At 36.2% G+C, this 26,760-nt stretch overlaps 1 protein-coding gene across 1 annotated transcript in view; it reads right to left on the reverse strand.

The window, feature by feature from the left end:
• The window catches only part of sema3e (sema domain, immunoglobulin domain (Ig), short basic domain, secreted, (semaphorin) 3E), a 162,714-nt gene that overhangs the window by 56,908 nt on the left and 79,046 nt on the right, over positions 1 to 26,760 (reverse strand). The window contains exon 4 of the mRNA XM_039761469.1: positions 24,895 to 25,014. Coding sequence (XP_039617403.1) covers positions 24,895 to 25,014 — 120 coding nt within the window. The remainder of the gene's footprint in view (positions 1 to 24,894; positions 25,015 to 26,760) is intronic.

A 26,760-nucleotide genomic window follows, 5' to 3' on the forward strand; every position in this document is an offset into this window, starting at 1 on the left:
TTACAAAAAAACCTAGCTGTCCAAAACTTCTTTGAAATCTGGGTAGAATTTTAATAACAGTGTCTCTAAGAAAGAATGCTGGGCCTGTGCTAATCTTCTGTATACTTCAGTTTCTTTTAGTGTCATAGTACTAAGGTGTTGTACCGTGTTAGCCATTATGAATGTAGAGAAAAGTCAAGCAAAATGACACCTTTTATTGGCTAACTAAAAAGATTACAATATGCAAGCTTTCAAGGCAACTCAGGCCCCTTCTTCAGGCAAGATGTAATCATAAAAATAGTGTCTGATTGTCTGATTTTATTTCATAGTTCTCCAGTTGTGGTGTACATTATGTTAAAGACAGTTTGGTATCTGCTTGCTGCATTTTACCAATGTTCTGCACAACCATAGTTTAGACCTGTCCAGGAAAACGACCTGGATAGATATCTGCCTCTGTGGCACATCAGTATCTACTCAGATTTTCAGAAATAAACGCCTGATTGTCAAAAAATTATGTATATTAAGTTGTTGCTGACAGGAAAATCATGGTAGTGTGCTGCCATTTATGTCACACAACAGCTATTCTACAGGGTACATCCTAAATTACTTTCTCAAAGAATTTATAACTATCACTGAACCACAAAAAATCCAGTTATAATTTATTTGCTGTGATAATGCTTCTGTTAGTGGATTGCTCACAGCACACTCTTTTCTGCAAAGGACTGGCGTATGTGTGTTTCTTGCCTTATATCAGGTCCTGTTGAGATAACTGTAATGCAGGTATTTTTACTTCAATAAAATAAGTGTTGCATTAGGTTGCTTGTTACTTTACAAAAATAATTGAACTACTTAACACCAATCACTTTTAACACGTTACTGCTCAAGAGATCTTGCTACTGAGCTTAACACTCTACATTCAGATACATCACCGACATAAATTTAGTATTTCTGAAATATTGAGTCAGTTTATTTCAACCAGGAGAATGAATAATGAGATAGATTGCCTAAACAGAGCAAACAGAGAGCAACAGACATGTGCAGAGTAGAAAATTCTAAACTTTAACCTGGTTAAGGGTTGACATGGCCAAATAACCAGATTACCCTCGGAGAAACTTATGTGTGATAACCAGGCTTCTCAGAGACCAATAACCCAGTTTCTCTAACCAGGATAAAGGTTTATATGGCATTTTAGAAACCACAGCTCTGTGAATAACCAGGCTAATAAAACACATGTAAATGCCCTGATGTTTACAATTACATGTGATAAGCATACTTTCTTTTTGGTTGCTGAAGACAGGATGAGGGTGGCTTATTTTTGGAAAATAATGACAAAAAGAAAGAATATTTTTTGTTAAATAAAAAGGCATAGAATAAGAACAAGAATATGCTTGTTATTTTTTGGAATAAAGACGGTTTCTTTAATTTTATTTATACTACCATTTCATTCATTTCTTTTTTAGGATTGGAACTAGAAACTCTGGATTAAGTAAAAGTTCTGGAAAAAAAATACTTCAAGTCTTTCTGTTTTAATCTGTTCTGTTATTTTCCTTGTCCAAGTATCCGTCTAGTATCATTGACTTGTGGCTGTCCAATTCTTATGTATCTATCTGGTCTAATATTGTTAAGCCAATTTCTGGTTTCTTGTTAATTTGACGATGACTCACCGAATTAATGCTGCCTACTAGTGTTAAGTCTGTTGAATAACACTGAGGACAGTTGATTCACACTAAGGGTAGGATTTTGGCACTTCCTATTAAATCATCCAAACATATCTGTGGTCTTATGTTTATCTGGTTATTTTCAGAATTTGAAATTAAACAGAAATATCCTTTAAATATCTAGGAGTGTCTGCTCATCATTAGAAGATGACGTATTCTAAAATATTCCTGAACATCTATTTTGCATGCCTTAGAAATGAAGCCAGACATGCAGCTCTATTGAGCTTATGAACAACAGATAGCGTAAGAGACAGGACATCAGTTACAAATGTCTTTAATTTTTTTCCCAAATACAAAAAGAAAAAAACAATAACTTAAAAAACAGTGTAGGACTCATCTATGTTCATGGTCAGAATTATTAAATTTTTTGATATGTATATGTTGAAGTGATTGTGATGGCACCTAATTTGACTTTTAAAACCTGCTTCCATACACTGTCATTTAGGTACTCTAATTTTTAAAAATAAAATTAGGGTTAATCTGGTAATATGATTTAAATTTTCAACCATATAAAGTTTTAATGTGTGCTATTTTCCCTAGTCTTAGTTTTAATTAATAGAGTGGCTTCATGCCTATACAAAGTAAATCCCAATATTAATTGACATGCTTGTTTTCAGGAATTAGACAGGCAGGTTTTATATATTAATATATTCAAAATAAAAACATAATGGTATATAAAAAAAAAATAAAGAGATAATGGCTATTCAATTCATTTTGTCAGGAAAAAGAGATTTCACTTCTAATGCATTTTTTAAGATGCACCAAAAAGTCAGCTTGGTAATCTGAATGTTGACTATATGGGTATCTGGTTATATGAATTGTGATCCATGCCTCTGTAATTTCAGAAGTTTCAAAATGATGGATAATTACAAATGAGTATGTTTGCAAGTACAGTCTTACCAAATATGACCAGTAATATGTGGGACAGAAATTAGAGTAATGTATAGTGAAGGGCTGATAAAATTAATTATGTGGCACATAGATTTATAGCATTAATAATAAACTAAAAAAAATAATGTTTAAAATGTTTCTGTATATAGAAGTAATCTGTGGAAAGTACACTTCAAACTAAAAGGGAGAAAAAAACACTGTACATCTTTTCTTTCCATTATGTTACAGAAAAAGTATAAACATTATGGTCTACATCTATATTTGCAAGTGCACAAGTCTATGTTAAACTTACATATAAAAGGGAGGGAAGTAGTGCTGATTCAGGAAGTTAGAGTTTATTCTAACTTGTATTATATTTAAAATATAATGAAGTACATTATAGATGCAGTGCAGAACAGGTAAACTGAGGGCAGTTACTGAGTCTAGATGGGGAACATCATGTTACAAAATTACTTTATATAAAAAAAGTACATAAAAATGTAATAAATGTTCTGTATGAAAAACACTAAATTAGGGTGCTGCTACAGTGTCTAAATAAATACCAACTGATACGGAGAGATTTCAGAATCATGGAGATATAATAATAATTTATTACATGTATATAGCACTTTTCTCAGTACTCAAAGCGCTATCCACACAGGGAGGAACCAGGAAGCAAACCCACAATCTTCCACATTCTCCTGTGGTATAGCGGGTCCACAGCTCACTGAGTAAAGGCCATTTTTAAATAAATAATCGACGCGCTCGCGACTTAGCAAGGAGTTGTTGGGCCATAGCGAGCCGCGGGGCGATCCATAGGGTGTGGGCGTTTCTCACCTATTGCACAGGTGAGGAACTGCTTACATTCGTGATTGTCCCGTGGCTAATGCTGCAGCTGCTGTGGCCCTCGTCATTTTAAAAGAAGCGCGAGTCGGTTGTGGGGGGATTGACAAAGGAACGAGAGAGAGGAGAGAGAGGAGAGAGAGAAGGAAATGGAGGTTGGAAGCAGGAAGGAGAGAAAGAGCGCGAGCAAATCGGTGCAGCAGGAAGGAGGCGAGCAAACGCTCGCAGGCAGCTGGGTGTTTGGCCAACACCTGGGAGAAGTGGTTGTGGTTACGCCCGCAGAAGTTTGTTGCAGGGCAGGAGTGACCGGGAAGGTGCAGGACTCTCCGCAGTCGGTAGCGGGAGTCGGGACTTGGGACGCAGTGTCCCGAATGTGAGAGCCTTGGCCATTATGGGATTCCCAAGTCACTGTCAGGTGGGAGCCGACCGGAGCCAAGGATCGGGAAGGCGACTGGCAGTAGCAGAGGCATAGAGAAGGTCAGCTGCAGAGTGAGCGTCTCCCTTGTTGCGTGGCCCTGATGGATGAAGCAAGAGGGACGCTAGTTTTAAAAGAAGGCACCGTGTTTGTTCTTCTTGTTTTTAAAGACTGCTTCCTTAAACATTTTACCTCTCGTTTTAAAGGATTGTTTTTTCTATATTTTTAACCTCCACATGTTTTATTGGATTATTTATTTATTTATTGACTCTTTTTGAATGAACTGCACTTTATTTATGTGAACACTTGTTTTGATGGACAGTTTTAAATAAAAGCACTGTTGCACTTTCAACCATCCCCTTGCTTAGATGTTTATTGCCTTCACTGACTAGCTCACTCGGTTACGTTATCGACGGTGTTGGGTTCAAGTGCTTCCAAAAATCAGATGGGAGTGTGGAGCCAGAACCCACATCGTCACATCTCCTTACTGCAAAGCATCAGCACTACCTCTGCGCCACCTGTGAGGGCATATATATCAAAACAGGTTACATGAAAACACAAAGTATTATCTATAAGTATGCTATATGAATAAAACTATATTTTTGATCTAATCAGTAATATTTTAAAATAAGTTCATGAAGCATAGAGAATATATTAATTTAGGTATGTTTAAAAGCTGTAAAATTTTTATGCCGTTTGGCTTGCTCTCTCTCTCAAGGGTGGGGATCGATCTGTTCTTAACTCTATTTTTCTTTTTGTAAAAACTTGATTGCTTTGTATGGAGTGAAATAAAATTAATAAAAATAAAAAAATATATATATATTTTTGTCTACACCTAGAAGGTTTATGGACTACATTATCTGGTTAATCCTGTATATCTAGGTGTGAGAAGAAAGCAATATATAAAGTTTATACTTATTGTTTACAATGCAAATGCTAGGCCACATCTTGAACCATTCATGCAGTCTTGAGCAACCAGAGAACAACAGTTATTCATATTCTTGAATTACAAACATTATAGGAGAAATATAGTGATCTGCGGCCTGAGTTCTAAATTTGAAATATAGAATAGGAAGAGATTCCTCCATGAAAGGATTTTTGCATGTCAGTGCATTCTATGAACTCCCCATCTTCCTCCTGGGCCTACTAAAATAATATTGTGCTTTCTTTAGTTTGAGTATTTTGTGCTTGTGATTGGATTATTAGTGAGATTAAAGAGTGGAGTGGATTACTGGAATGCCCTACTTTAGTAGCAAGATTAGACAATGGAAAGAATAAATCTGGGAAGCACACCAGAGTGTGCAAAAATTGCAACGTTGCTGCCAGCATGAAGATCCTGGTAAGTCATCTGCCTACTTGCTGTAAGTCTTAACAATACAGAGACCCTTAGGAAGTGTGAGATCACATAGATTGTAGTGTTTCAGCATAAGAAACGTATTAACATTCAAGATGGTCCTGGAATGAAGAGTCTGGCTCAGTAGTGATAATATGAGTTCGAGACAATACTCTGTGCTGTGAGAGGGTCCCCTGGGGTCAAATATTTGATGTCATGAGCCTTCTGAACTTTCCAAAAAAATACAGATCAAGATAGAATTTAATAAAAATCAGAAGGGCAGAGATATTTGAAAGACAATCCAAATGCGAGCAGTCAGATGTAGCAAGGGTAGAATCATTGACATAAGAGATCAGTATATCACAGACAAAACTTAAACTTGAGGTCATTACAGAAACAAATTGTTGGAGCCTGAAATGTATCTCAGACAACAATAGACATATTTTTAAAGAATCTGTCAAAGTTCTGATGCTTTCAAACTTGTCCTATTATGTTTACCATAATGTCACATGCCACAACGTGCCTTGTGCACGTGAATAATAAAAAAAAAAATACAAAAACAGGTTATTATATCTTTTGTTTAAATTTTTTACACAAGGAGCTTCCAGAATGGGCTCTTTGACTTAAGTGAATAGTGGAAAATTTGAAGCTGTGACACATCCTTGGAGTGTGGCACCATTTTGGCTAATGGAGAACAATTAGAAGACAGAATTTGAAGAAGACAAGAACTGAATTGAGAGAGATGCTGCACCACTCTGTGGTAGTTGGGACAGCAAGCCACCAACAAAAGACGGTATGGTGGCACCCCGAGTGAAGTTCAGTGGCACATACCAGTAATATTTAGTAGGAGAAGCTGAAAAATGTATTACAATGCAGAAATCTGAGAAAAAGTCTAGACTTTTATAAGAGAAGACAGTAAACTTCCAGCAGCAGAGGTGTCAAAATTAGATGAGATTTGAAATAAATACTTGTGTAAAGAGATGAAGAATTATATCACACATAGGCAGTGGGGCCAGCTGTAGTGATAGTCCAGGATAAGTGTAGCTCATTGTGAAAGGATGATGGTTTTTCTGCAATGAGAAAGAAAGTGCAGGCCCTCCAGTATCTTCACATCCACACTCCAGGGAATACCTACTGTATGCAGCATATTCGTACAAACAAGTAGATAAATGGGGCACAATACCAAGCTCAAAGAACTCCTAATTTATTAATGAATCCTAAAATTAAATTATAGTTAAATTAATTATTTTAAATTTCTGAACCTCTAGTGAAAAAGGTATGTAAAATCTTTTGAGAAAAAAATAACAGAGAAAAACAAAATTGTAAGCTAAAGGAGCCACATCTTTAAACTCTAAACAATTGAAACTTATATCAAATTAGTTGATGTTGATGTGAAATGTAAAAGGATCATTTGACAAAAAATCTTCCTGCAGCAAGAGCTCTTCCACATCTTTTGGAGGCTCCTATTACTTGTCTTTAGACAGCCTTTACAGGCAGCACAATACCTATAATTAATGGTTCATACAAAAAACAGTAATATTTATTGTCAGCTATCTTCAATGTGTACTTAAATAACAGTATTGGCCTTATGTTGTATTACAGTGCCAAGTCAGTGTGCTAAATATTTACAGCATGTTTATAAATGTGTTCTGAACTTCAGTGGACTTGCTTAGTCTGGTTTTAGGGCTGCAGAGAACAAGAGCTTATCCCATTAGTTCACAGGAAGGGACCAATTCTGGGCAGTGCTCAGCGGTAATGAACATTAAAACTTTATGAAGCTGAATATAATTATTTTTCTAGATTGGAAAATAATGTTACCAATGTTTTCTCAAAATTAATCTATAACACAAATTGATTCTAGAAAAGCTTGAGAAAAGGATTTTAACATAACACAAGCTTTGTATTATAGAGATATAGCTTTCTTTAAATTATAAATTGGATTCTTCACTCATATGAGATTAATTTTATGGAACTTTATTGCCAGTGTGTGGCACAAGGTAATAGACAACATCAATCAGACTTGAATTACAAACTCCAACTACATCTCTTTGAATGTCTCTCTATAGACAAAAAGCTTAACTTGACTAAAACCTAGTCCTTTGAAGCCTATGGTTTGAATGCTATATGTTATAAATGTTAAACATAGCAATACTGGGCTTTTCAAAAAGAGCAGATCTCAAAAATGTATTTCAAGCAAACATTATAAGACAGAAACACATTCCACACATCACTGGAAAGAGGAAAGCTTAAAGTTTAAAATCCCACCTAAAAGTATCAGTGAATTCTACCGAACACTGTTTCTCGTTTATGGCGACAACACCACAATATCTGGCGTTACCTGAATGACACCATTCCAGGACAATGGATTAGAAAAGGTGGACAACAAGATCTTGCTCATTGTCTATGGCCTTCCAGGTCTCCAGACCTTACCCCCTAAAGAAAGAGTGTTTATTCCACGTATGCCAGCTAATCTTCAAGATTTGCGACATCGAATTGAGGAAGCTGTGAATTCAGTGACTAAGGACCAGTTGACACGTGTGTGTCAAGAAATGGTCTAATGTTTTGATGTCTGTCGCGCTACATATGGTGCTCATGTTGAGTGCATGCAACCTCAAGGACCAAAGGACCAAACTTTGAACTTTCCTCTATTCAGTGATGTGCGGAATGTGTTTTTGTCTTATACAGTTTGTTTGAAATAAATTTTGAAATCTGCTCTTTCATTTTGAATAGCCCTGTATATTTCATGTCAACCAAGCCTATTTGCAGCTTCAATAAAACACATCCTGCACTGCTATTGCTTATGATGCACTGTCAGATAAGATCTTTTGAATCTGTAGCTTAAGAAAGCAAACGGACAATGAAACAAAGCTGACTGCAGCAAAAGGCTGCGCATTATAAAATTGACATAAACAAAATTAATTAGATTTCCTGATGTCATGCCACCTATCCATATGTTGAACATTATGTGAGACAACCAAAATGCAGTCAGAACAGGCAATTTTTATTTCTCAAAGGTCATTTTAGTTTTGAGCTAAAGCAGTCTTCTTTCTGTTTTGTACTTATGTGTAAGTTAATTAAAGTAAAGGGTTCTGCTTTTTGTTAAGTATGTCAGAAACTTCAGAACCTAACCCAAAGGAATAGGAGCAACTGGCTGCAGTAATTACACAGTTACGCCCACTAAGAAGGTTTTGGGTTTTTTGTGTGTGTGATTTAAATGGGTATGATTTAAAATAGACAAAGATTATTGTAATTTTGGATTCAGTGGTAGGGCAAAGGACAAAATGTTCATTAAATAAAAGAAGACAAGGACTTCTGTATTATAAGCAAAAGTTGAGAAAATGTGTGAACATCTACAGTGAATGGCAGTAATAATTATATCTTATTATTCTTTGGGTAATTTATGCATATAGAAAATACAGTAAAAACAATATATCATGTGTCATGACCATTGTGCATATAGTCAGATGATGAGATGGCTACATTTCCTCCTTCATCAGCAGAAGAACACAAAAAATGCATAAATCCATCCATCTTCTTCAGCGTATCTGAGGTCGGGTCACGGGGGCAGCAAATTGAGCAGCGAGGCCCAGACTTCCCTCTCCCCAGCCACTTCTTCTAGCTCTTCCGGGAGAATCCCAAGGCGTTCCCAGGCCAGCCGGGAGACATAGTCCCTGCAGCGTGTCCTAGGTCTTCCCTGGGGCCTCCTCCTGGTTGGACGTGCCTGGAACACGTCACCAGGGATCAGATCAGATGCCCGAGCCACCTCATCTGACTCCTCTCGATGCGGAGGAGCAGCGGCTCTACTCTGAGCACCTCCCGAATGACTGAACTTCTCACCCTATCTTTAAGGGAAAGCCCAGACACCCTGCGGAGGAAACTCATTTCAGCCGCTTGTATTTGCAATCTTGTTCTTTCGGTCACTACCCATAGCTCATGACCATAGGTGAGGGTAGGTACGTAGATCGACTGGTAAATTGAGAGCATTGCCTTAGCTCAGCTCCTTTTTCACCACGACAGACTGATGCAGAGCCCGCATCACTTCGATCACTGGACCGATCCGCCTGTCGATCTCACACTCCATTCTTCCCTCACTCGTGAACAAGACCCCGAGATACTTGAGCTCCTCCACTTGGGGCAGAATCTCGCCTCCAACCCTGAGAGGGCACTCCACCCTTTTCTGGCTGAGGACCATGCTCTCGGATTTGGAGGTGCTGATTAACCAAAAAATGCAGCTTATTGAAATTACACATAGATTTTAACACTGTAGAATACCTTTGATTCCTGAACACATTTGGATTTATCTTATAGATATTTGCCTAGCTATTCACAAAAGTCACCTTTTCCCATCATGTGTGATTCTATTGCAATCGCCTATTTTTGTTATTTCCTGTCATAAGTGTAAATATACAGTACAACAGCTACAACATCTGTGGAAATTTAAAAGTACTGGCACTGCTACTAGGAACGCAGCTCAGATATACCAAGTACTGCTGTTTAATTTGTGAACAGGACAGCCATGCTAAAAAGCACTTGCCGCTCCATAAACATTTGGTTCTAGTGTGACAGATAAACCAATTGTTGACCCAAACTTGGACTGATGAAATATTTTGTGGAAACAATAAACAAGCAAGATAAAGAATTTCGATTTTCAATATCTGTTTCCATGAATAACTGATTCGATTATGGAAGGCATTTTTTTGGTCCACAAATTAGACACATCATCAATGATAAGCAGTTAAATGATCTTCCAACTGGGTTAAAGGAAAGCACGTGGAAGGCATTGTTAGGAATTTTCTTAGAAGCTACAGAGCAACAAACTATGTTCATCTGGTTGCCAATGTGCTTCAAGCATGTAAAACCATGAAGGGCAACATGTTAGAGAAGATTAGTTTTCTGCATTCATACTTGGACACATTCCCTGCTAATCTTGGTGTAGTAAGCGATGAACATGGTGATAGTTTTCAAAACAACTTTGCAATGATGGAAAACCAATATTAGGGCAAATGGAAATCCATCATTGATGACCAAGTATTGTTGGACACTGACTCAAAAAGCATCAGATGCCGAGTATAAATTAATTCAGCAGTGAAACATTTTTTAGCTCAATCGATCTGATGCAATATGTCAACATCATTAAGCAATTGAATACACTATAGTCAATAAAAATAATTTAATGTTTCTCCTAATTCCAACAAGATACATTCAATCTGATATTGTATGTACGATCAGCTTGAAGTTATCTATCATGATCACCAAAGATTTTTCAGGAAGCAAATCTTTTGCCCAGTGTTATTTATTTACTTGTTAAAATAAAGAAAGGAATAAAAGTGCCAAGAGCACTAGTGTCCTGTAGACAATTAGAAATGATTACTAAAAGATTTTGAATTTTTTACTGGTCATTTATATTGCATGGTAAAAGAGATGTAGCTTCTACCAAACATATGACACTTTTGTAAATGTGCAATTTAATTTCTTTAGTTTAAGAAGCCTCTATTAACAGAGGGAGGGTGAGGACTGAACTAGAATTAGATGGAAAATGATTTACTAAAGCAAAGTGACAAACAATGCAGAGAACAGATGTAAAGCAGAGTGGGAATTCAGTGTACTATAAGTTTAGCACAACATGGATTAGAGATAGAGCACAAACAAAATATTATTAGTGTAATGTATAACATACAGTATAAATCTGTAATTCATTACAGAACCATTTAATTCTTCACAGCACAGAGCTACATCAAATTCTGCCAAGTGAAACAACAATAAAAAACACTAGATGAATATAAGACAAAGAACAAACATGGCTAGAACACCAGGCCCTGGCACTGTGACCTCACCCCTACTGGCTCAGTATAGAGTCACCAGTTACTCTAACACGTGTCACAGAAATTTAGGAGAAAATGAGAGGACTTAGAAAAAGCATGTGGAAAAATAAGCAAAATTCACACAGACAGTGATGAGGTCAGGAATGAAACTCGGGTCATTTGAGCTAAGAAGTAGAAGCCCTAAGCTCTATGCCATTGTACCACACCCAACTTAAATATGAAAAACAAAAGAATGCACTGGTTTTGTGTGAATGTAAGTCTGTGTGAGAAAACTCGTAATGAATTGGTACACAGTCTCCTTGTGTCTGTGTAGATTGCTCTCAGGCTGTTTGGTTTTTCCATCCACATCCTGAAACACATGTGTGGTAAGTTAACTGTTAGCTATACTGGCCCCTGCGTGAGTGGGCCTATCTAGGTTTACTGCCGGCCTTGTACCCAATGCGTTTGGGATAAGACACCACCCATTTTACAGCTCTGGATTGGATTAAGTACCTTTGGGAATGTTATCTCGTTTCCCACTTTGGGATTAAGAGCTCATTATTAATTCCAGGTCAGCAGAAATGAGAGAGGACACTCTCACTAGACAGTCTGTGCATAGTGGGTGAAACAGCACAATATATGACCAGGGGTATACCTTATTGGCTAAAACCCTAACTGCCTAGCAGGCAACTCCTTGAGTCCAGGTGAAGTTGTAAAATATTGGTAAAGTATGGAACATATGTGTAAGATTTACAGTCAGTTTTGGTAATATTACACTTATCTATGCTAAAGAGGCATTATACTGTAAACATCATTTTGGATTTTAACACATTAGTAATGATAACTTGAAAGTATGCTTTTTAGCATAATTAAGGCAAACACACATAAATAACCTTAGTTAACTCCAAGGAAGAATAATTCTAGATGAACAAAGCCATTTAATTCAGCACAGTGCTTATCACTGTTACCTTACAGATCCAGTGTCCGGGATCCAAATTCCTTCCTCTGTTGTTATACTGTATGTGTTGTAATTGCACATCCTCTCTGTATCTGTATGGTTTTTGCTTCAGTTGTTCTGGTTTTCCTCCTATATTCCAAAGACATATGTGGTAGGTGAATCGATGCCTTTAAATTGGCCCCACTGTGGAGGTGTGTGTATGTGTGCCCTGGAATAGACTGATACCCTGTCTGTTTTTTTTTTTCTGTCATGTACAATTTGTTGTCAAAATAGGCTGCAGACCCCCGTGTCCCTAATTTGGATCATGAGGTTTTTGAAAATGAATTATTTGAAATTACAGCTATGTAAGAAATATAGCAGGCTTTTTAGAACGGTGTGATACTTATAACCCACTTTTAAGGTTCCAGCCTTAAGGCCATTCGTGAGAGAACTGGATTAAGCTGGAAAAAAAAGGATCAATTGATGAAAGGATTGTTATGATCAACATTTACTGGTTACAGCCTTGTGAAAACGCAAACTTTTAAAGGCTACTACTTTATACTGGATAAATGACAAGGTAAAACCTGTTATGATTAGTTTGACATGTGAGACTTGATTTGTGTCATTTCAGCTGTTTTTGTGGATTAGATGACTGGTAAAAGTGGGTATGTTTAGTTTCTTACATGTCAAAGCTGGTCTGAAAGAGAGAGGATTTTAATGTATATATTTAAAAGATTTTTATTAAATTTTGAGATTTTCTAATTTCAGTGAAAACTAATGAAAATGCATAATTACAATTCTATGCTGCTAAAATTACTGATTTTGGGTGACTGGGAATGGCATGTGCTTAAGTGAACATATTATACATTAGCTATAATAGGATTTTACACTAGTGAGAATGGAATGCAGAACAGACAAGAGTACAGATTTGTTCTGACAAGCGCAGTATGGATTTTAGTGATATGTGAATGGTCAGCATTAGTCAGGCCCCAAACTGCATAGCAACAAAAACTGAACTATAATCCTGTCCGTTCTTATCAAAATAAAATGTAGCTGTAAAAAAAAAGTATGTTATTGTTAAGGAGGTTGTTTTGAGTTTTATAGAATTCAGGAAAAATAAATGTTCACTACATGACTGGTGAATTTGACCCAAATCTTAAAACAGAATCTGAACAGCTCTGTATGATGGGTGCACATAAGCTTATTGATTCAATATATAAATATAAAATATTTTAAAAATATCTCTTCTTTTCAATAATTCTTCCTGCAGGCTAACCTCTGAATCCTGATCATTATTAAACCTCATATCTTCTGTCTTCTTTCTCTCTATCTTCAATCCTCTATCGTCCAAAGCCCTACTCCATTCTTCCAGCTTCCTCTCCACTTTCTGTGTTCTGGTGCTACACAACACGATGTCATCAGTAAAAACCATGTACCTGGTGGATTGGCCTTTTATCCCATGATTCGACACCAGTGATATTTTCATAACGAAAACAAGAACTAGAACAAAAAATATTGTTTTTTCATTTTACAAGCACGAGAAATGAAATTAAGGCAAACAGAGATGCTAAAACTAAATAAAAATAAACATTTATGATATGTGAATGAACTAAAATGAGAACAAAAATTGAGTAAAAATGAAAAAAGCAGCAATAGCATTTTCATTCAATCCAGTTCAGTCATGCAGATGGGTTGTTTGTTGGTCGCCCTAAGGGTTCAGTTACGTCGCCCTGTTTACTATGCGGTGATCTTGTAACTTGGGCTTACTATAGTCATGTGATGCAACGTCCTTGAAGGGCAGTTGTTTGTTTGTTGAGCACATTTGGTTCGTTGGGTTGAAGCAGTAGGCATGTGTGATTGACGATCGTGAGTTTTGCACATATCTTTGTGGTTAGAAAGCAAAAAAGTAACGTGAAGGAGAATCAAAAGTATAGGTATTTTTCCCTTTAATGCCAGTAACTGTGAGCAGATGAACTTAACAGTTATATGACTTCTTCACATAGTCTCCCTACAGTTTGAAGCACATCTTATATCATTCCACTAACTTCTTTATTCCATTGAAAGAAGAAGTTTTTGGCTGCTTCCAAATCCAGAAATACCCTGCTTCCTTAACCTCATCATCAGAGGTAAATCTGCCATGGCGGAGACTGAAGATCTGATAGTCGCAGGTTACTAGATTAATGCTATGGGGTAGATGTGGAAGATGTCCAAACTACAGTTGTTGCATTACCTCCATCAAATATGTTGTGTTGTTTTAGCTATTATCCATTGGAGTTACCACATGGTTTTCAAGTTGACTTTACTTTTATATCCTTGTACATGAAATCATTGATAGGAAATGCATATAAAACTATTCACATGTTTTAAATAAAGGTAGTATTCTGAACAGACAAAATGCAATATAAATAGTCCAAAAGTTAAAGAGATTATCTTTTACAATAAATATTTTAAAAAATCCCAAGGTTTTATCACAACAGCAGATTCAGAAAAGAAAAAATAATGAGCTACTTAAGGTGAATCTAATTATCCCAGCTGTATGTGCATATTTATTTATTTATTTATTTATTTTGCAAATTACACTAATTTTCTATTTACTAATGTTTACAGATACTCAGAAAAAATGTCTCTTTTAATGATGAGTTTTTAATACCAGTAAAGGTTGACCTAAAGGTTGCTGAAAAAAAATATATGTTTCATTAAATGAGCTGTGTAATGTTATAATAAATGTTCAGGTGTCATTTACTATGGAGGAAAACAAATGTCAAAACTAAATGAAATAAATGAAAAAAGTAATAATCTACAGTGATGCTTAACAATTAAAGCCACTGGAGACAGATGTTCATTTTCATTCCATTTGTATGGAGTTAATTAGTTCATTATTTATGTGATTGTGAAATACAGTAAACATCTATCTGACTAACTTTATAAAATAATTGTTGTGCACCATAGTTAGGTCAAATATAAAAGACCACTAGTATCATTATTTATTTCTCACAAATTACTATTTTTGAATTTGTCAATGCCCAGAAGGATTGCTAATTCTGAAAATAAAACTTAAATTTAAAAACATATTTAAGACAAAAAAGGCCTCATAAATTGTACATTGCTCAAATCAACAATGGTATCGCCATTTTTCTGGTTTTATGCTCCTTGATATAAGAATCCTGGGCACAGCTCATTTTTGACCCCAAAGTTGCCTCACTTTATTCTATACAAGTGGTTCTCAGCCTTTATTCCTCCAAGGTCCCCCCAGTTTACCATGAGAATACACAAGGGTGCACTACACAGACCTTGATTTTAAGGCGACTCTGACAAAGGTGCATGTTTTTGAACTTACACTTCTTTTAAAAAAGCATATTTGCTGATAGTTCTGATACTCTGTGTGATTTCAATACATACTTTCAAAACAGACTATGTTCTTATAAAGTTATTTTTGCAAGTGAATAGATTTCTTAATTTACAGTACATATGTACTGTACTGACTGGCTCAGCAACTCATTTACTCACTCATCAATAAAAACACAATTTCTCATTTAGTTAAAAAGCTGAAATTTGGCAGTATGGTACAGTATATGTAGATATGTGGGTATCCATGAAGAAAGGACTTTGCTATATAGCAGTATTTAGGTGTAAACCATCCCCCCATACCGAATAAGAAAACTAAATACCCCATATTCTCAAAAATGCTTTGATGGATTTGAGAGCATTTTTTTGCAACCAATGGATGGAGCAGAAACAATTGATGGGCTGAACAGTAGCACTAACTTAAATGGGTGAATGAACAACTAAAGAAGAGGTGGTGTCCAGTACAGGACAATAGGGACAAAATCATATTTGGTGTATACAGTCAGGTTATGAAATGGAAGGCGAAAGTTTGCTGAGGCTCCAGAAAGATGCCAAAATCAATGGTTAGCAAGTAAGTTATAAACCTTGAGTGCCAGTGCCAGGTGTTGTGGTTGTCAATATGTGACACTCCAACAGAAGCAAAAACTGATTCAGAGAGAAGTAGAGGTGGAAATGGTGTCCTCCAATCCATGACCAGCAAGGAGTGATGCAGTGGCATCAGGAGGGTGGTAGGGCCTTTAAAGGCTTTTGCCCCTCTGTTATATAAATGACAATAGTGGTAAGCCCCTGAGCCTTTTGTCTATCATATACAATATAGCCTCTGAACAATGTTACACCATTATAAGGACGTTTTCAAAAGCCCAAAGGTATCTCTCCCCTTCCTTCTGCTGTTTCATTTTACATACATATAATGCCACACACAACAATTATAGGGGGGGCTAAGACCCTGATACCTGCACATCCCAGAAACACCTCTGGATGGACGGTGTCAGTTTAAAGTTAATGGGTAATCCTTCAGCTACTCCAATGTAATATACTGTACATTTGTATCTATGGACGTTGAAAGGGAACCTCACACTCCGACTTACATTTACATGCACATCTACTTAACTTTGAACAGGGATGCTCCACCGTTCCGTTTTCCAAAAATTCTTTGTATTGATGCTTGAGATCATCTGGTACTTCTAAATTTTTTGCTTTTGTTTACTACCACTCTTAGATGCGTACCTGCCCTCATAATGGTCATCCATTCCACTCTGTCTACCTCCAGCCCTTGGATGGACACAGAGCTGGTAACTAGAATTGGGACTACCACTTTTCATTCACTTAAATCGCACAATACCCTAGTGTTGGTCTTAGATTATGTCACTTAAAATTCTAATGGAAAAGCAACAGAAACTGTGTTGTGACCCTCAAAACTACTGCTCCCTGCTCCTCACTCTTCATGTTAATACATAGGTGTAACACATAGGGTACCGGCACTTATGTATACTCACTTAAAGAACTGCACTGCAAATGCATTTACAGTACAACTGCAGATTTTAAAGGGGGAATACATACAAATGTCGAAAAAAAGAAGAGAAATACAGTGAACGACAAATGAATATCATAAACATCTAATAATGATAATAATACATAGTCAGATTTCACATTATTCCTGATTACCTGTTTCAATTAAAAAAATACAATTTCCTGTAAAGTTGTGCTTTGCAATGACCATCAACAAAAGTCAAGTCGCTAGGGAAAGCAATAATTGATCTAATGCAGGAATGTTATACTTTTATATAATTGTATATACAGTAGCATGTTCAAGGGTAAGCAGATCCACTGACCTAATAATATTATTACTTACTATTTGACTGATGCCTCTATCCAATGTGACTTACAACATCCATCCATCCATCCATTATCCAACCCGCTATATCCTAACTACAGGGTCACAGGGGTCTGCTGGAGCCAATCTCAGCCAACACAGGGCACAAGGCAGGGCACAAGCCCACCGCAGGATTTACAACATTTGAGATACAATTGGTTACATTTCATTTGTTTTTCCATTTGGAGCACAGACATGTGAAGTGATGTCCTCACGATCACACAGTGTCAGTAGTGGGATTTGAATTCACAAACTTAGGGTTTGAACTTCTACTTCGAAAGTCTTAACCACTCCACCAAATCGCCTGCCAATAATATTAACCCTTTTGAAAAAAACTACAACGATTGTATACAGAAAAGTACTTAGTTACATTATACTGTATTTCTGAAACATCTGATTAACCGATGGAATAACTCCAGCCCTTTGTCTTACAAAATTTCCCTACAGATGCCAGGTAACAAAGATAGTCATAACATAAAACAAATAGCCATTTTGTAAAATTAAATAATAACCAGTAATTACCAAAATACAGAATTTGTCAGTATAAATATTTTTCATAGAAAAAGATGCTGACTAGTCACAGGGCTTAGGTATTGGTTTTTAAATTAAGCATAAAATAATTAAGCATTCTGAAAATAAAAAAAAAATCTAAAATGCAGAAATAATCACTGCTGATGTGTTTTCATAACTAGCACCTACTTCATTATTTTCTGGTTCAGCACTGGAACTGAATGCATTTTTTCTACACAGGCAACAATCACAAGTTAGCAGAAAATACAAAGAATAGTGAAGAGAAGTGGCAGAGCCGGCACACTAAATAATTGTGCCTAAGGCAAAACACATTTAAATTAAAAATGAGAAGATACACTTAATCCACAAATAATATATATATTACGATAATGCTCAAAGTGCCTTGGCATTACCCGTTTCATTGATAGTCATATACCGAGGATATATTAGTGTAATAAGGAAACAACGAAACTGGCTCAAAAATTGCTTAATGTGTTTATTCACAATCAATTGATTCAAAAGCAGTAAAAATCAGCTTCATCAATAATTAATCCATAAAAGGAAGTGCCTTTGCGGGATAAAAATTCAATAAATAAATAGATCCAAAAGAATGTTAAAATCAAGTTTAAAACAGAACTAAAATCATGTTGGTCTGTCTCTCACTCCCATCTCCTCTGCTCACTCCCTGAGTACTGCTCAGCAAAAGAAGAAGCCAATAAGCACAGTCAACCATCAATGGCTTTCGCCTCGGCCACCTCAGCTGGTAACCCACTGGGATGCAAAAAGCCCAAGTCAGTCGTCTCACAACCATCCCTCGAGAATGAGAAATCAGCCAATTTCCCTATTGAACACCCTGCAGCCTCACAGCTTTCCACAGGCACTCACCGACATCCACAAGTCTGAGCTGCACTGTTTTTATAATAATCGAACACCACAACAGACCCCTGAAGCATTTCATGTTATACTCCCACAATGCATCATCGTAACAACAAACAAAACGCTAAATAATTTCAACACTCTACAAATTACATTAAAAAAACTAAGACATTTGAAAAAAATGAAAAAAATGTTGCCTTTAAAACAATAAAATGCACAAAATATTTCAGCAACTAGTAGACTGAAGCATTATCAATTGCTCCTGGGCCAAGTACTTGTGTGTTACTGCATAGGGATAACTAATAGAGACAAAGTGAAGTTAGTCATCTGATTGACAGAAAGCTCTCTGGAAGCACCCCCTATGCTCCACAACTTTCTAGGGGGCGCTGTCCAGAGGCTGGCCACTCATCTTATTAAAAGAGTCCTCGAGGAAGAAGAGTTTTGCCTTTAATAGCAGCAAGAGATTATGACAAAGCGCAACCTGTATGATGAGTGAGTACTTCGGGTGGATGATGTAGCTGAAGTGCTGTGTGTGGCTGAAAAGACAAGGAGGTAGGAGTTGGGAGAACTGATGATCTGTGTGTTGGAAAAAGCATTGTAAAGGTGGGCACAAGTTGGCAGGTACACGATTTAAGTATGGGTAGTAAGTGAAAAATGCGAAGTGAGGCATGACTTGCCCTGGTGTTTAGCAACATACAGTATCTGTTGTTTGGGGTTAACTTGCATGTGTCTTTAAACCTCTAAACTAAACTGGACTATGAAAATTGGAAAACATTCAGTATATAGCTTGCTTGTTTCATAAAGGTAGCATTAAGGTTAGCATTACTGCCTCACATCTCCAGGTTTTTCATTTTTCTTATGCTTTTATACATTTTTCTAGGTATTCCTATTTTCTCACATACACTGAAGTTGCCCGGATAGATTTATGGGTGAATCTAAATTTTCCTGTTATGAGATACACTCATTTGGAAATCTAAGTAAATCTGAAATTGTATAAGATTCAGAAGATGATTTACCAGTAATACTTTTTAAATATACAGTTTGCAGTAGATTGTTCATATATTTTGTTTTATTGCCTTAACATTAGATGCATGGAGCCTAATTTTGTGAAACTCATACAAACAAAATGTAAATATAAATATATCATTAGGATAACAGCAGCTATCATTCCTTAAAAGCTTCTTAACTGACAGCTTAATATACAGTATATAAACATATAGTCACTACATTAGTGTAAAGACTGAATGTCAAAGATAGGATGTTTATGCATCTTACAGCTTGTAAATGAGTAAGAAATATGGTAGTCTTGGTATTATCTGCTATTTACTAGGGAAAAGGAGAGTGAACAGAAGGTGGGCTGTGAATGAGAGCTGAGAAACCCAAATCTCTGTCTGTTTGACCTAACAAACTAGATGGACAACATGGTCTCTTCTTGTTTGTCAAATTCAATTTATTCTTATAAGTCCACAGTGAGCACATGGTAATGAAAATTAGCAGCTATAAATTTGAAGTCATGGTCCACTCCACGAAGGTAAAGGGCAAGCAACAAGACTCCACGGTGTTCAGGTACCCTGGCAGTGAAAAAGGCAGTGATCATGAAACTGACCACAAATCGGTGCAGCGACAACTCTGCGGATTTTATATAGATGTGCTGGTAGATGACACTAGAGCCAGACTGAGAACACTCTGTAGGTATTATATGTCCAAAGTCTGGCAGGGTCCCAGAATTCACAAGGAGATGTTGGAAGAAGTTGCCTAACTGCCTAGCTATTGTCCTAGCACAGTTCACAATTTGGTTACCATGAACCAAATAAGGATAAGCACAGTAAAAAGAATTAGGATGAGATACGTGCAATCTTCTTATATAATACACTACTGTGGCTGTCCGTTTGTCTGTCCAGGATTTTAAATCACCTGTAGCTCGCAAACCGTTTGAACTATTGACATGAAATTTGGTACACATATGCTACATGACCTCTACTATCCGCTTTCGGGGTGAAGATTGACCTCCAAGGTCAAATGTCAACCCAGGATGGTCAAGCTCAAAAATCAAATAACGTGTAGCCCAAAATTTGGTACACATATACCATGTGACGTCTACTGTCCTCTTTCTAGGTGATGATCTTTATTACTCTTTCTATTTTTATTTTATTTTATTGCAGAATCAACTCTGGGCAGCGGTCAGCAGGGCGGCCATGCGGCACATGCATACGGGTGCTGTTCCCATCCCTACCACCTTCACTGTCTCTTTTCTCTACCTCTTCATATCTTAAATCATTCTTGAGACATGTTGAAGACTTAAGTGCCAGCTTAAGTGAAAAATGAAAGTGAAAAGATGCTGATAAAAGAAGAGAAGAAGCGGGCTGCTAGGGTGGAGAAAGGAAGAGCTGCTCATGAAGCAGCAAGCACATCAACCTCTGAGCAAACAAATGATAAACGTACAGAGAAAGAGGAGGAAAAACTAGGAATGTTCAAGTCAAGCGTATTCACTGCAAGTTATCGTGCAGTGCGCCATTACTGGTTTAGCAATAATTCAGATAAACAGTGAAGTGTTCCACTGCCTAGGAAATTTAAATTAAACTTCCACGTATAATATGCAAGAAATTATGTGAAACTTGTTATTGTCCAGTTTATTACAGTCTCCAACATCATGCCTGATGTGTAATTGTACTATAATAAAGTTGATTAATAGAGACTGACTGACCTTTTGCAAGTGTAAATTGTCTTGGTACTACAAATTACCTCTTTTCTTCTTGAAATAAACTCTTTTCTTGAGTTAATTCCATTGTGAATACTTCCCTTTAGGTATTCTTTGGGTGTTTGATTTAATTTATCAGCTTTCTGGGTCATGCCTTGCTGAACTAATACAGAAGTTGAGGGGTCTTAAAAATAAACAAATTAAATGTCTAAGGAAATAAGAACAAAAATAAATTATGTTAGATATATCCTAAGGGGGAATGCTCCAAAGAATGATGAATAATTCAATGATGTGATTATTCAACACTACTGTTACTTTATGTTTTATAAACAGAAATGAATGCAAAAATGTGAAAAAATGTTTTTTTTACAAATTGTAAATCAAAATTCCTTTTTTGCCATTACATTTTTAATATGTTGAATAATTAGAATAATTTTGGATTATTTTTCAAAATTTTTAGTTTCAACAGGTACAAGATTGTACATTTCTGTTTTAGTTCTGTTTTACTCTTGATGTAATAATCATTGTCAAAAATACCAGATAGATATTTGTGGAATATGCATATTTTCTTTATATTTATTGTCAACTTGCCAGGTAGCAAATGACTTACATTGCTTTTATGCTATTGACATTTGTAATTAAATATCTGTCTTAATATATATTTATTTTCAGAACAACCTGTCTCTAGTGCCTCCACAATTGTAAAAACTATCAGCAACATCAGGTGCAAGGAAGAAACCAACACTGCATAGAAGACCAGTCCACTGTAGGGCACTATGACACACATACATATATATATATATATATATATATATATATATATATATATATATATATATATATACACATTCATATCATGCCAGTTTACAGTCACTAATTAAGGTAATAAAGATACATTTTTGGAAGAGTGCACAAAAGCATAGTATGGGAATACCCAAAAAGTCATTGGGCACATATATGAATGAAATATTGACACTGCATGGTCAATTGTTTGAGCATAACACGGTGTTAGCCAACCCATACAGTAAGAAAGCTACAATACATTTTGTAGCAAACTGCAGGGTGGCTTAACAGATTCCTGGATTAGCTCAGCAGTGTTGTGCCTTCTGCTAATTTGTTTTTGACTTTAAATTCTTACAGACACTTATCTGCATCTACAAAAGTGTAACCCATTTTGTGACACCCGCACCCTGCTCATGCCTATTCAAAGTCACGCAAAGTAGGCAGCAGCAATAACAGGTCTATAATGCCCTTAGATCCTTAAGGTCTGAACGTGTCCTTCACTCAATGGATCGATGTTTGTCTACCCGGCACATAGTGGTGTGGGTAATTCGTTACACCCCCATTCATGATGGGGGTTGGGGCTTGCAATTGCTCCCCATGAACGAAGAATTCCCAATAAGTGTGAGTCGTAAGTCCCTACACTTTGTTACACACCACCCGTTGCTACTACTGATTGGATAGATTAATGAGGTCCTCAGATCGGTGCTGACACAGTCGCTCACAGTCTTTGGTGGAGCCCTAGAAGAGAATCAAATTTGACAATAGAGGAGGTAAAAGTCGTAGAAAGGTTTATGTTAGGTGAACCTGCTGAAGAATCATTACCAAACCTCGAGCTGTGAGTGCAAAGGCCAACCTCTATGGATTGATTATATATAAAAGGTACAGCTTTATACCTTACTTTCACTTAACTTTGTGGGTTAATAGAATGTTTCCGGTGGGATCACTGTAGGTTTTTTTTTGTTTGTTTGTTTAAATACAAACAAAAAATGGCCACTGAATATCTTATCCTCTTAAAAAAAAATCAAAAACCAGAAAAAAATTGAAAGGAATTACAAAATACTAAATTCTAAAAAAAGGAACCAAAAGATGAAAATGAGATACAGACAATGCAAAAAACCAAAACAAACTGCAGCACCACAATGGAACAATGTGAGTTTTTTTATGGTGGCTGAAGTGCCAATCCTACTACCAACCCCCAAGTTTTCCCTGTAAATTGGAGGGCCTACTTGCAGGGCTGGATGAAGATTAATGTCATACCCAAGATGAAGCAATTGCAGGTTAAGGGCCTTGCTCAATGGCCCAACAGAGTAGAGTCACTTCTGGCGTTTACGGGATTCCTCAAAGCCACCAGTCACTCAGTAGATAATAATGTTAATACTATCTGGTATTTTAAGCCTTTAAAATGAAATCAAGGAGAAGTTATATTTCAGCAGAAAAGCTCTTAGTAATAAAATATGCAGAAACTAATATCCATGGGGCAGTAAGTCGCCATTTTTTTATGCCTGAGTTGAACATCTGATTATGGTACACAAACAAAGAGGCATTGCAAGCATTGCCTACTAACAAAAAGGTAAATCATGGGACCCTACCAAGTTTTCTAGACATGGAAAAAGAATTAATGGACTGGGTAAGAAATAGGATGCTACAGGGAATCAGTGTTTAATTAATTGAACTCAGATTTAAAGATTCTCTTGTGATGGCAACAGATTTTAAAGCGTCTTATGGATGGGCAGTCTGTTTTATGAAGGGACACGGTTTTCCATCGCATAGCATCTTCAAGATGTCTACGAAAGAAAGTTTTAAAAAAATGACTGCAATTTTAATAAAATCTTGATAAGTTAAGGGTGTGCATTATATATGAATTTCTTTTTCTACCTGAAAATTTTCTGTTAAATCAGCATGTGCATTATACACAAGTGTGCATTATACGTGAGATTTTGCAGTAAACAGAAAGTATTAGGACTGAAGAGAGACAGGCTTCTAAGCTAATGCCACTCAGTTGCTATAATGGCTGCCTAAAGTTTATATAGCCCCCTAGTGCTGTAACCAAAATCAAATCACCAAAGGGCAGTCACCATATGGCACCTAACTTGTCCCACTCCTATCACAAGGGAAAAATAATTAAACTAACAAAAGGTTATTTGCAAAAAAATTTAAAATGAATCAATGAAAGGAGAGGAAAATAAAAAAGTAAAATACAAAAGAAACTCAGGGGGCAAGACTTGAATGAAACCATGACAGTCCCAAAGCTTTCTTTCTCGTTCACTTTCTTTTAAGGGCAATGCAGTACAGCTACTGGCATGCAGAGGTGTATTTTCACTGCCAAGGTCATTCTCTTTCTTATATAGTACTTTAAAATATGACATCTTGCCTTAAACCTTGGAAACTGATAATAATTATAATATTAATTTAGTTTATTTACAGTATATAGCACCTTTCCCATGTTCAAATGTTACTACATATCTTAAGGAATTTGTATGTTGTTTAAATAATTTAAATAATATTGTTGACAGTTAATTTTTGGTAATCCTTGCAGACATCTTGTACAAATCACCATTTTCATGGTGCAAGTCACACAATAGAAACATCAGGATATACTATAAGTAATCAAGTAAATTTCATATCAGAGTATCTATCGTTGTGCATGTAGACCATTTCCCTGTTTTAATTGCTATTAATTTTGTCTTCATTTTATATTTTTTTTAGCCATTTCCTTTTCCTTTTGTCTAGATTATGCTGTAAATATTCCTTCAAGTCTCCTTACCACAAACCTATACACAATTTTCTCAATTCAACAAATCCCATGCAGTAAAATAATTTGTAAAATTACAGTTAATATTATCATGAACATAATCATAATAAATACACAATCTACTGTACTACATAATTTCTGTAACAAGTGTATTAGCTTACCTGTCTCCAGTGGCCAACCCTAACAAAAGCACAGACAGGACTGAATGCTCCTGTTCCACAGGCCAGCATATGGGTTCTGTTGTGTTGTTGAAGGAGCCGAATAAAGTTAGCACATTCATTCTAATGGAAAGAAAAAATTCATTACTAAAATATATACACCAACTACAACTAATTTTAATTTAATGCCATACATTTTACATTTTGAAGTATTGTAGTATAATTTAAAAGAAAATATTTTGTCTGTACTGAATAAAGTAAAAGAAGGCCTGAAGAAAAAGAGTTTGACTGAGGTGGAGATGAAGGACTGAGCTATATGGAGAAAGTAGATCAAATACATCAACCTCACATAAAAGTGGGAAAGGATGAGGAAGAAGAAGAAAAAGAACAATGTGAAGAAAGAGCCTCATTATCTTGAGAACGATACATATCAAAGTGAAAGTTAAAACCTTTTGGCATATATTGTAGGCTTAATATATCACTTGATAATCTTAAGCTCCTGCCCTAAAACCTGCTTACTACTGAAAACCAATTAATATGACAACCTATCTTAAATACTTTTTAAAATCACCCTTATTTGATTTGTGTGGTTTTTTTTTTAGCATCGATAATAAATAATAAATATGCATGGTAAAGTCATTAGAGTTTTAGTAAATTTAGTTTACCTGGAAAACTACCACTTTGATAGTAAAATGGGAATTATTAAACTTCCAAGTACCATACATAAAAACAGTTTTGGTTATGGCAAATAGCATTGGTATTTATTATAATAATCTAAGTGTCAAACTGGATGACCTTTCCCTTTTTAACTGGATTAAAGAGAACACTTGCTTCATGACATAATACTGTACATTTCTGTATTAATGCTCTGTGCATCTAAATATAAGAACATTATTAGAATAAAACAATTATTTTATCTATTTAAATCTATGAGTTTGAATTAAATATACAGTATATGGTCTGTATATTAAATAAGAAGACTGACACAATAACTTATTTATGTGACAGTCCTAATGCTTGTCCCCTTCAATATACTCATTCACAATTACGCACCAGTGTACTCTTGGTTTCCATTTGTCGAAGGCATGGAGCAGATTAGTTTCTGTCAGCTGTTTCAAGACATCTGACGTTTTCTTCTTTACTTCTGTACTGCATCCATTGTCTCAAAAAGTGTTCCTTTAAGTGCCAATTTCAATTTAGGAAAAACACATGCGCATAAGACATGCAGTCTTCCCCATAAGCCTCAGTAAGCATTTGAAAAGATTCCATTGGTGTTTGGTTCAGTTTTACTAAAACTTCAAACTGACACGTTACTCATCATTTATACCGGCAGGGATAAAGGAAGGATTAATACCCTGCCTGGAGGCCATAATGGAAGGAGCAGTTGGACGAGCCCACCGGGAGCAGCTCATTCCCCCACACAACAGGTGGCACCATTTAAGGACCTGAAACACAAAGACCCTGTGGGTCTTTGAGGACCGCCAGAGGGTGCAGCTGGGGGAGGAATGCCCTGTATCATATTTTACCCGGAAGTGCTTCAGAGGAGACAGAAAGCTCATCGAATCAGAGTCGGGAGGCCGCAGGTATCACTCTTGGAGGACTGAAGGAGGAAAAAAAATGATTTGTACTGTGTTTTATAATTGACCTTTGCATGGGAGTTTTTTGTGAGGGCACTTTGGGCTAATAATGTTAGATATTACTGTGTCTGTGGTTTGGGGCTCAGTCATGCCCCCGGTGGTCACTATATATATGTACAGTATACAACGTATATATATATATATATATATATATATATATATATATATATATATATATATGACTGTTTTTTTCACTAGTTTTGCATTTGGCTATGGTCAGTGTCACTAGTGG

The sequence above is a fragment of the Polypterus senegalus genome, chromosome 8 (assembly GCF_016835505.1).
Source record: "Polypterus senegalus isolate Bchr_013 chromosome 8, ASM1683550v1, whole genome shotgun sequence".
Lineage (NCBI taxonomy): Eukaryota > Metazoa > Chordata > Cladistia > Polypteriformes > Polypteridae > Polypterus > Polypterus senegalus.